Source organism: Manacus vitellinus, unplaced genomic scaffold (assembly GCF_001715985.3).
Source record: "Manacus vitellinus isolate BGI_N305 unplaced genomic scaffold, ASM171598v3 scaffold_14_pilon, whole genome shotgun sequence".
Classification (NCBI taxonomy): Eukaryota; Metazoa; Chordata; class Aves; order Passeriformes; family Pipridae; genus Manacus; species Manacus vitellinus.
This window is the reverse complement of record NW_021939063.1, coordinates 7133410-7144834: the sequence shown is the minus strand read 5'-3', so window position 1 is coordinate 7144834 and position 11425 is coordinate 7133410. Positions and strand designations below refer to the sequence as shown.

Genomic DNA, 11425 nt, shown 5'->3' with positions numbered 1-11425 from the left:
GGGTGCGGTCAGAGGAGCAGCGCGGCGGCCCCGCCAGGCAGCGGGCAGCGGCGCCCCGCCCGGCGATGGGAGGGAGGCGGAGGAGGCCGGGAGGCGGCGACGGCCCCGCCGCCACCGCAGCGGCAAATGGCGGCCGTCGGGGAGCGCAGTCCTGCCCAGCCGAGGCATGCTGGGGCAGCCCTGGAGCATGGGTCCTATGGCTGCTAAAACTTACGGGAACGACGGATGAGGTTGCCGCCGCGCCGCCCCCCCCGGCCGTCCCAGCGCGCCCCGCGGGGTGCGTGTGGTGCCCGGGCGCGGCCCGGAGACGGCGCGGCGGGTGCGGGGCCCGGCGGGGAGGTTGGGTCGGTTCCTCCCCCCCGACATTCGTTGCCCGGTGCGCGCCCCCGGCCGGGCTCGGGAGCGGCGCGGAGCGGGCAGCGCTTGCCCCAGTTCCTGTAATCCGGGACACGGTGCGGGGAGGTCGGATCCGGTCCCCGGAGCACGACACCTCTTGCCCTGGATTCAGCTGGGGCGTGGGGCGGGGAGCTCCCGCCGCAGGTGAGGCATCCCCGGCGCTGACAGCGGCTCCCCCGCGCCGGGAGACCTCGGGCACTGCGATCCCGTGTTTACTGCCCGGTGTGTGCCCACGGGGGAACGGGCTACAGGTCAACAGCCCTCCCCTGCGACTTCAGCACGGGTTGAGATCTTGTCTTGTGGCTTTTTTGGTTCCAGGAACAGCATTAGAAGAAAGTTTCAAGGAATATGGAAGAAACCGAGAAGCAATGCGACTTTGCCGAGAAGGTGAGTGCAATTCATTCTTAAGAAAAGCGTACAGAGAAGTTTTCCTGCTCATAACTAGTTGCAGGAGGGACCTGCATGGAAAAGAGAAAGATAACTCTGATCCTATAGCTTTGGATTTGGGACTGTGGCCTGTCAGTGACTGGTGTTATTAGCATTGCTATTAAATTAATACGTAATCTCAAACTACGAGTTAGGACATAGGTTACTTATTGTCTTTACTGTATTTCTGTATGGATCTCTTCTTTTTTTTTTTAGCCTATAAATAGTCCTAAAGAAGATGTGTGGCCAATACTGATAATATCTTCTCTCGAATTAATATATTTTGATTCTTGGTATAATCCATGTCAGCATTTGAATATCAATCCCTTCCTCTGTCATGTCAACATGTTATGTTTATTGCTTGGTGCACTGCTAAATGAGAGTGACCTTTCACCTGTGATTAGCAAAAGCCCATTAAGGCCTAGTTTGTTGCGAGAGTAACAACTTGGAGTTGTAAGCAGATGATGAATGAAAGCTGTAGTTTATTGGTTACTTTCTAACAGGCAGTGGAAAAAAAGAAGGGAATGAGTCTGATTTGTGATGTTAATTTTTGTTTGTTTTTCTAGTTTAACAATTATTTTGTAGCAGAGAAAGGTTCTAAAATTGTCTTAATATTGTTGGTACTTGGTTCCCTTGGACTGTCTGAGAGGTGTGCTGGAGAGGAGGCCCAGCTGTTTTAGACACTAGAACAGTTAGACCAGAGTCATTTGTTTGATGCTAGATGTTTGATGTTAGAAATGGAAGACTGAGTTTGTAAACATGGTTTACAATCACAGGAGGCGGGACTTGCCGGGGACCTTAGGAGGTGATCTGATTCAGCACTTATCGACTTTCGAGCTACAAACAGCAAATAAGACCTAAAGCAAGGTGGCACAGGCTAGTTAGACTGGGAGGCAGTGATCCATACTGAGGCTGAATCAAAATGGCTATTTTTTGTAGAATTCCCTATGTTGCTAAAATTTGGGAAAAATCAATTTCTAGGATCAGAGTCAATGGTCACTGACTGGGAAGAAAGATGCAATAGGCAGCTGTGCTGCAGCATTCACATTCACTTGGGTCATTTTGCCGTCTTTTGAGTGTATCTGTAAGTTCTTAGGCATGTGAAAAATCACTTTATTACTTCATTGCCAAGTTCCAATGTAACAGTGCTAAAAGAGCATTTACAACAATAAGCATGCACGTTATCATAGTAAAGATTTTACTAATAAGGATTTTCAAACATTTGCTCTTATTTCTGCTTCTTAAAATGCAAGCATCTAAGGTTTCCAGATTTTAACGATTAGCTGGCAGGGTAAAGACTAATCTATCTTATTTTTTTTTCCCCTCTGGAGAGAGATCATGAAACTGTTTTTGCATAGGCTGGTCACTGAGACACAACTTTTCCACATTGACTCGAACTGTGTGAATGGTTTGTAGGGTTATGAGTTGAAGGAAGGCCATAAAAAACTTTGAGAATTAAAAGTGAAACTTAGTAGCTCTGTCAGGCTTCCAGAAGTCTATTTATTTTAGTTGCTTTATAACATACGAATGAGACACTGACTTGGTGTATACCTGTAGCTGGTCTCTAGGGAGCTCAGCCTACTACAAAATAAAGCTGCAGTGGTATTAATTAAGTTTAAATTAACTTAAGGAACTAGAGGAGTAGCAAAACATGCCAGCATATATATGTATTGTGTTATCAAATAAAACTTCGAAAATCCTCTAACTGATTTGTTTTCCCAGGAAGAATTTTGCCTTCAAAGTCGAGGAACAAACATTTATTGGACTGAGTAAACCTTGGTTCTTAACACAGAAAGGTGAACCAAAAGTATAAGTTTTGTTAAATCCACTCTAACCTCAAAATTTTTGTCATGGTACCACACAGTATTTTAAATACAACTAACAACAGAACTCCTTGTCTAAGAAAGCTACTTCTCTACCGATTGGGAGTTGACTCAGAGGCCCAACTTCACAAAAGGATTTCAAGGTTATTTAGGCTAATTTAACCTTGCATTGCAACTCTTCCAGTTTGCATAAAAGAATTAAATATTCATGGCCTGGAGAGGGAGCGAGGGAAGGAACATGACTTTACAGCCCACATATTAGAATTGGGTTCAAAACCAAGAACCATTTTCTTTATTTAACAACTGTCAGGCTCCCACTGGCCTGTGTACCCACTGGGATATGGGTGGGAGCTGTTTCTTTTCCCACATGCTGTTTCTCTGCATCCTCTGATGGGAATGGCCCCATCTTGCCTGGTGGCAAGAGGTGGATTTCAGCCTCACAGGCAGTGGAGTCTTAGTCTCCTGAATGAAGAGTGAGTGTTCCTGTTGTTGTAACACTGTATTAAAGAAGAGGCTTAACACTGCCAGCTTCTCCTTTTGTTTTGCTTTAAAGGAAAAGAATGATGCCTGTTATTCTTTTAAAGGAATAAAGGACATAACTGTGTAATTCCGGGGCAACATTTGCAAGCAGTGGAGAGAGGCAGGGTTCCAGACACACCTTTGTCGCTGGCATTTCCTATTTGCTGATCAGGCAGCTCCTCTCTCAGCATGCTGGTGGTTGTGAAGCCTGATGAGTCCTTAATACCTGTCAGTGATGGTACTTCCACACAGGGATCAGGAAACTAAAATTAGTTCATAGTCTCAAACACTTTTTTCTACATCCAGCCCTCCTTTTCATAATGAAGCTCATGTCAAAGTAAGAACTAGAATTTGAATTTGGGCTTCCCAAACTCCCAGTGTTTGTCTCCGTTACTTACTTCCCTGTTTATTTTTCACGGCTCTTATAAGCTTTCTGTTCTGCTAATCCATAATATGCAGTCATTCCTGCTGGGATCCTCACAGACCTTCATCAAAGTAAGAAACTCATTGGATACTTTCTTACATGTTGCTTTTTGGGACAGGAACAGTCCACACTGAACTTTGATGTAGAAATCAGAGTTGCAGGAATAAGGTATGGACCCAATGGACTTGGGTTGCTCTTGTTATAGAAAATCCCCAGAAAATGGAAATGAGAAATCATCATGGGAAGATTTTACTTTAAAGTAACCCTTAAAATTTACTTTGATTTTGTACACTGATATCTTCTTGTGCTGAGCAATCCTATCAATATAAGAACATGTTAGAATCAATTGTGCTTATTAGTTATTTTCATATGTAATTGACTTGACAATCTTTTGGCTCCTCCAGTCAATTAATTAGAGCTTGTGAACCAGCTAGAGGTATGATTCCCCTGCCACACAGTTTGTGCTGTGATGAAGCAAGGATAGCACGTTGCATTATAATCTGTAAATGCACTTTGAAACAGCGAGGCAAAAATCTCATCCTCTTCATGCATTTTCCTTATTTTGAAAAGTAACTTTGCTGAAGTGCATCTTTCAAACTTGTTTGTGTGATAGTGGGAGTGTGTGCAATCAGATGCAGCCAAAATGTTTTTATACATTCAGTTGATCTTGGAGATGTAGCAGATCTTGAAAGGAGGTTGATGTGTCTGTAGTATCTGATACTGTTTAGTTTGAAAAAAATGGATTCTTAGTATCAAACTTTAATCACTTAATAAAACAGTTTTTCAGGGGATTCTGGCTAACTCATGCTGAATTTAGTTTGCTTTTAAAAATTTTTCTGGCTGTTGTTGTGAAGAAGATCTCTAAATAGAACTGTGTGTGTAAGTGTAGAGTTCATGCGTGGTAACTTTGACAGGCTTCAACAGAGTGAACTTTTGCTTCTTACAAAATTTGACAACAGTTTGGCTCGTCTTGCTCTGTGGAAGAGCAGAGAAGCTCTGGATAGAAACAGTGAGGCCTAAAGTTGTTTATTGGGGCTGGGGGCCTAACCTTCTCTCCCCCCAAGAAATTCTGACTCTCCTCACAGAAAATTTCCAGTTGCTACCAGTTATATGTGCTGTTTTAAATAAAACAAAAACAGCAATCCCCCCCCAAAAAAACCCCTAAAAAAACCAAACCACCACCACTCCCAAGTCTGCATTGGAGAGACAGAGAGAAAGAACTCATGTGCATCATCACTACATGCATTTTTACTTATTAATCTGTACAACCCTTTTGAAGTGGTTGGGGTAAGAGTCTGTTAGATTCTTATATTGACTCATAAAATAATTTTTAAATATCTAAAATGATAAAAATTATAAAAAAGGAAACTATATAGTGTCTCAGAGGGGAAAATAAAAGCATGGGGAGCAGAAGAGGGATTTGGTTAGACAATTTAAAATTGTTTGGGTTTGATTTGGTTTTAATAGCTTATCCAGTGCATTCTGTAACCATGGGGTGTCTTTACTAGAGCTTAAGCATCTCATTCTTTCAGTTACACAGACAGAGTCCCTTTTTTTAGTTTGATTTTTGCGTGTTGCATCCTTTGAGAGGTGAATCCTTTGGTGCTGCCTGTTTCAAACACTTCACCGTGGCTTATAGTTAACTGGCAACAGACTGTAGGAGGACAGAACATGTGTAACTTGGGTCTTGAGCTGAATTTGATCAATTGTCATTGATCAAGATAGTTGAATCTTTGCTGAAAAGTGGTCTTGGCCACCCTTACAGCTTCCATACAGTCTGCCAGTGATTTGTTCTGTTTGTACTTGGTGCTTCTTAGAATCCCAAGGAAGTTTGTGGTTGCTCTCTGGATGTAACTGAGCTATTTGGGATGATCTGGTCATGAGGGGAGATGCAGAGGAGGCGGTTACTTTACCAGAGGCTGAGTTAGTTGGGTGATGGTCAGTGTTGCTCAGCAGTATCACGAGTCAGAACTGGTGCTGGCTGTGGGGTGACATCGTGTGGTACCAGTCTTACAGTTTTTAGGCTATTCTGTCTTAATAAAGCAAGTGTTTAATTTTCTGTAGGAATGCAGATTGTCAGCTTTTGGTAGGCACCTTCAGAAAACTCTCCAGAAGACTTTGTGACAGTACAATCAGTCAGGAGAGCAGGTGGGAGCAAATTCTGTTCGGCATCGTGTCACCTGATAACAGTTGAACTTCTGGTCTTTGACAGTTAATATGTCCTGGGGATAAAAATAAAAGACTCCATGAACCTCTAGGGCATTCAGCAGAAGCTTTGAGATTTGATTATATTAATTGCTATTAATGGAAGTTACCAGAGCTGTGATGGTACTAAGAGCTATGCAATGAACTCTCGTTCTTCTCGAGCCCTTGCTGGGCAGGGTTGAGCAGTGAAATCCAGGACTGGGCCAGAAAGGCTCACTAGAAGCCCAAGGTCTAGAATTTTCCCAGTAGCAGGTTCAATAAATAATTAAAGTGGTGGTGAAACTTCTGTTTCAATATTAAGTTGTAAATACAAGTAAGAGACAGCATCCTATTTCAAATTTAAATTTGTTTTTATTCAGCCTTGGGAAGTGCTCAATTGAGTTGATTTTTCTTGTGTTAAATCATGTCAGAGATGCTTAGAGGGCTCCATAGTCCTTGACTGCCTGCAAATACACTGTGAGAATTTTTAATAGATTGAAATAAATATTTTAAGGTAGCAGTACAAAGTGCCATGCTTCTTTTTTGACATTCTGCATAGCTCTTCACAGTCTGTAATCAGATAAATCTCTTCTTCATTTCATTGCATTTTAATTGACTATTTACACAACAAGTTTTAAGGATCTGTGGGCTGGTTATCGTAAAACAATTACAAGGAGACTTTAAAATTGCATTGAACTGTGTAAGAAAATTGCGGAGATTTTATGAGATTGCTTGAAAAACATGCAATTTGAAAGGATGCTACTTTTGAAATTCTTTGCAGTGAATGACTCTCATTTTCTTCTTGTTATTTTTTTCTCCTTAAATCCAAGTTCTGTTTACAATATTTAATTATTTCTGACGAGATGAGTCAGATGTTATAAATAGAATATTGTGATGTTAGACTGCAAGTTAGAACTGTGTCATCTCATATGCTTTAAAGATACTTTGCAGGTTTTAGATATTACCATATTAGTGTGATATTGCAAGGCCTTGGAGACTGTCACTGGAACTGCAGCCACAAAACTGCCTCGGTCTATCCATAATATGTGAGAAGGCAGGATATTTTCTTTTAATAAGAACCTTTTGAAATAGTTGTCTATACACATATGTAACAGTCGGGAATTCACTGTTATCTAATGCTTCTTAAGTGGTATGTGTGATTAGCTAGGTTATCCCTGTGCAGAAGAGGTGATATCTTGATAATACTTGGTTAAAGATTGCTTTTTGTATAGTTTCTGTGCTATATTTAACAACAAATGCTCAGTAACAGAAGAACAGTGCAATAAATATGTAGAAATGTGACTTTCTCACGAGTTGGTAACATTATCTTCTAAGTAGAGCAGGAAAGACAAAAAGGCTTAGTGAAGGATACTTTTAAATAAATTGGGTTAAGAGGATGCAGATTACTCTCTCTAAGGTAACTATTTTAAAAGCTATTTCTTCCATTGCAGTGGATCTATAAAGGCAAATCTATCCAGTTCTTACACCTCTCCTGGCTATGCCCAGACTGTAGCTGTAACTGCCAAAGGTCGGCTGGGGATAGGTGTGATCTCTTATTGCTTACAAGAGAGAAAAGATTGTATCTTTCACAAACCCTTATAATGTTTGACTTGTAATTAAGTAGTCTAAATAATAGCTAAGATGCTTAAAAATTGTTTCTCTTCCTGTGTAATAAATGAAATCACCACTGCTGTGGAACTTCCCCATATGTATGATACTCAGTGTTATTTCCTAGACATTCTTACAGTGTAGGTGACAGCACAGAGGTGAATAGAGCTTTGTATTACACTTCAAGTTTTTTAGCAACGAGTGTTAAAATCTGACAAAGAAAATTCAAAGTATAATGGAGCAAATAGTATGACTGTAAAAACAGTTGTCATGGAAAGCAATGAATTTGTTGTAATCTGTGTTCTCATTGCTAGAAGGCTTTGCACAGTCAAAAGCTGTCCTTGCCTGTGCAGCTGTGAGCCAGGACTGGTGATGCTGTGGCTCTTGGACTGATTCTCATGGCAAGTCAGATACTCGTGGTAATCCCAGATACTACGGGGTATGACAGGATATGACTTCATCAAAGTAAACTACACACACAGCTGCTCCCACATTGCTTGGAGTTGTGATTGCTACCTTTAGAAATGGTCACCATGATGGTAAATATCCTGGGTTATTGGCTCAGGTAGATTAGAAATACTCAAATGCTCAGTTACTTGTGTGTAAACGCTGCTCATCAGCCCTTGTGGAATAGGATGGTTTGTGGTAACCTGTTTTCCCATGAGAAAGATTGTTTATTTACCAGCTCCCCCCCACCCTGATTTCCACTTCCAATAGCTTTGGCATAGCCCATAGGCAAACTTCATTGATAATACAAGGTGAAAGAGATCATTGGTTATGCCTCCCTTCTCTTCTGGGGAAATTATAACAGGCAGAAAACTTACGCAGTGTTCTTGATCTGCTCTTCTGTTGCTAAGCAAGACTTGAATCTTTCATCGACTGCAGTGCAACAGAAAATGCAGCGTTCTCAACTGGCACTGAGAAAATGTATACAAAGGAACTGAAGGGTTAAAATCCAGTAGGGACCAGTTTTGAGATTGTAAGCCCGTGTTGTGTGCTTTGGTTCTGAAATCTAGAGCTCTCACGGTTTTATCTGCAAGAAAGTTGGTTGGGCACTTTCACGCCTGGAAGTCCTATAGCTGCTTGCATTAAAATGAAGTGTAGAAGCTTTAATGAGTTAAATTTGAAAATCAGGTCATATAGTGAATGCACAGTAAATTGGATGTTTGGATGTTTGTTTTCCATGAACATCAAATTATGTTGTATTTTATCCTCCATAAACTCAGTTTTCTGTCTACAGTTTTCTTCACTGACTGCATAAATGGTGTAGTAGATGTTGTCAGTAGGCAAATTGGTTTATTAAGTGTTACCTGGGGACGTGAGGTGGTGGTGTGAGCCACTGAAGTCAGCAAGGGTTTTACTTGTGACTGGAGGGAGGACGCAGGACCAGGTTATGGTGCTCAGTGGTGAGAGAGAAGACAGCCACGTTCACTACAACCTCACGATCAGACAGACAGCAGAGAAGTACTTCACTATGCAAACATTTAATTGTCAGTCCCTAGATATTATAGCCATGGCTTTGTCAAGGTGTGCATAGCCTAAATTACACCCTCTGGCTATTGTTTCAGGCAAAAATACAGAAGAAAATCTGTATCAGTTTACACCTAGGGTGTGGTTCTACAATCGTTTTTTCTTTTTTTTTTTTTCCCCTCCTAGTAATGCTGGATTAAGCAGCTCCTCCGTCTCTGCTTTGTGAAATAACAGTTGTATTCTAACTGTAAAGTTGTTTCCAAAACAAGGTGGTGGCTGCGTAAAGAATATGATTTTCCATCACATATTTGGTCTGGTAATCCTCGAATCCCTTTGGCTGTGTTTGATTGTGTATCTTTTCAGAGTGAATGTGATATGATTTTTACATGTCTACCTACAAAATTGTATAGCATAGTAGATCTTGTATCTTGGTTATCTTTGAGTGTTAGAGATGTTGTATCAGTGAATAACTGCAGTGTAAATCAGGATCAGTTATAAGTGGTGTATTGTGAAAACTAAACAGCAAGTAAGAACTAGTTTATATAATTTAAAGTACTAATATTTTTTTAAAAAATTATTTTTAGTAATTAGTTATGTCAGGAAGCCAGGTAATAGAAATCAAAAGTTTCTCTAACATTGCTAAGGTGCTTCCCAGTAACTCTGTAAGCTGGAGAAAATACCATTTGAATTTGGGTTACTCTGCTGAAGAAGAGTTACAGCATCATTTATCTCTTACTGGAGTGCTATTGCAAATGATGGCAAAAGGAGAGAGAGGCATCATTTATACAGTATACATAAATGTATGCCATACCAAATATTTTTATCCCTTCAGAACAAATCCATAGTCATGTGGAGTATCCAGAGGCCTCAAACGCTGCGAAGATTTGGGATAACCGGCCATATTTTTGATGGATGTGTCAAAGGAACAGAAAGTGTTCCCAATAGTCAGACAGTGTGGGTGTTGGATTATTGAGACAGCCACGTAAAATAATTTGGAAAGTGAATTATTTTCAAAATAATAAATCTTCCCATGAATTTTCCCACTTTTCCCAAAAAATGTTAAAATCATCTGTTTTGTTCCTGTTCAGTTAGAATGACTCTAGAAATGTATTAAAGGAGTGTTTTACTTGCCTCTGACAGCTAGAAAGAAAGCTTTGCTGGGCTTTGCTTTGTGAGGAATATAATTTTGAGGTTTAGGATGTTCAGATAATTTGTTTTTTAAAACATAGAATCTGCGTTTGAACGTGTCTGTTCTGCTCTGCGAACAGAGATGGCAGTCGTCCTGCTCTTGCTGGTACTAAATGGAAGTATTTGAGAGGAAAGGCCTAAATTAATTTCCTGATAGGCAGCTTTTACTTCATAAAAGTACTTAAAGATGAATTCTCAAAAGCAATTTTGTTTTTCATTTCTGTGAAAGTTGTGTTACCCAAATCATCTGTCTAGAAATCCTGCTTGTTAAGGAGCTTCTCTTCCACACTGTAGTTTGTAATTTATAGAGAAGTTTTGAGCCAAATTCAATATATCTGCATTGCCTACCAAAGTCAGTGTGTATAATAGATTGCAAATTTTTGTCCTAAATTCTGTGGGTTTTTTGTGGCTCAGTGATTGAAGGAAGACTTCTACTACCAGTTGTGTTATGAGACTCTGGGGGAAATATCAGTGTCTAAACCGTACCTGCTACGATTTGATTATGTTTTGTATCTAAGCTGGGCAGAGCCCTCTTCTTGTCTGATATTTCTTCTCTAGAACCTGCTTTAACATCCAGCTGACTCAGTTTGCTGTGCCTGGTGTGCTGTGCCTCCAACCACCACTGTTTCCATGGGGTGTTTGGAGAAGTCCGAAATGCATCAGTCTTTGTTTAGGAAATTTCCTTTTGGTTCTGCCTGACTCTCAGCTTGTGCCCTGAAATGGAGGGGCACAGACCACTGTGACATTTGCTGGAATAAAACTTGCAAGTATCTTCTGTTGTTTTTGTGGCCTGAATTTAATGATCTGAAGCGCTAGCTTGATAGCCTTGGAGATAAGAATACTATTTTTATCCGCAGAGTAGGTAGAGCACAGGAGTAAAATCTTCAGTGCGCTGTCAACGTGTCTCATCTGAGGCTTGTTTACAACTGCTTGGGATGCAAAAGGGGTTCTCTGTGCAACACTGCAATTCTCTGTCCTCCTGCTGACGCCATGCAGAATTGCTGTGGACAACCACAACAATGTGAAGAAAGACCTCTCTCCCAGGAAAGGTCAAAATCACAGCCTGGATAGATGGTGCTCTTCGTTGTAGAATGGGGAGACACAATGGTAAGATGCAGCATCATCAGTTTTATTTATAATTTAATCATCCCAGGAGTTTCCCTGCAGTCGTGTGAGTAGAGTTGTGACCGAGGTCTCACAGGAAGCGTGGTGTCATCACAGTGATTCAGGGTGATGTCACTGACTGACAGGAGCGGTTGGGGTGTCCCTACTCCTATGGTGGCCCAGCCATACCCTTTCTTGGACTCCTTTGGCATCTTTCCCCAAGTGCTCCACACTGTTGCTGGAAGCAAAAGCTTTTGAGCAATTTCCAAACACAAAGCGGTGC

The 11425-nt window shown here is 41.1% G+C and overlaps 1 protein-coding gene across 2 annotated transcripts in view; it reads left to right on the top strand.

Moving 5' to 3' along the window:
* The first annotated feature begins 393 nt into the window (after positions 1 to 393).
* ATXN7 (ataxin 7) overlaps positions 394 to 11425 on the top strand; it is a 56412-nt gene continuing 45380 nt past the window's right edge. For both annotated transcript variants that reach the window (XM_018068402.3, XM_025894686.2), the window contains exons 1-2: positions 394 to 540; positions 715 to 783. In XM_018068402.3, coding sequence (XP_017923891.2) covers positions 765 to 783 — 19 coding nt within the window. In that variant the 5' untranslated portion in view covers positions 394 to 540; positions 715 to 764. The remainder of the gene's footprint in view (positions 541 to 714; positions 784 to 11425) is intronic.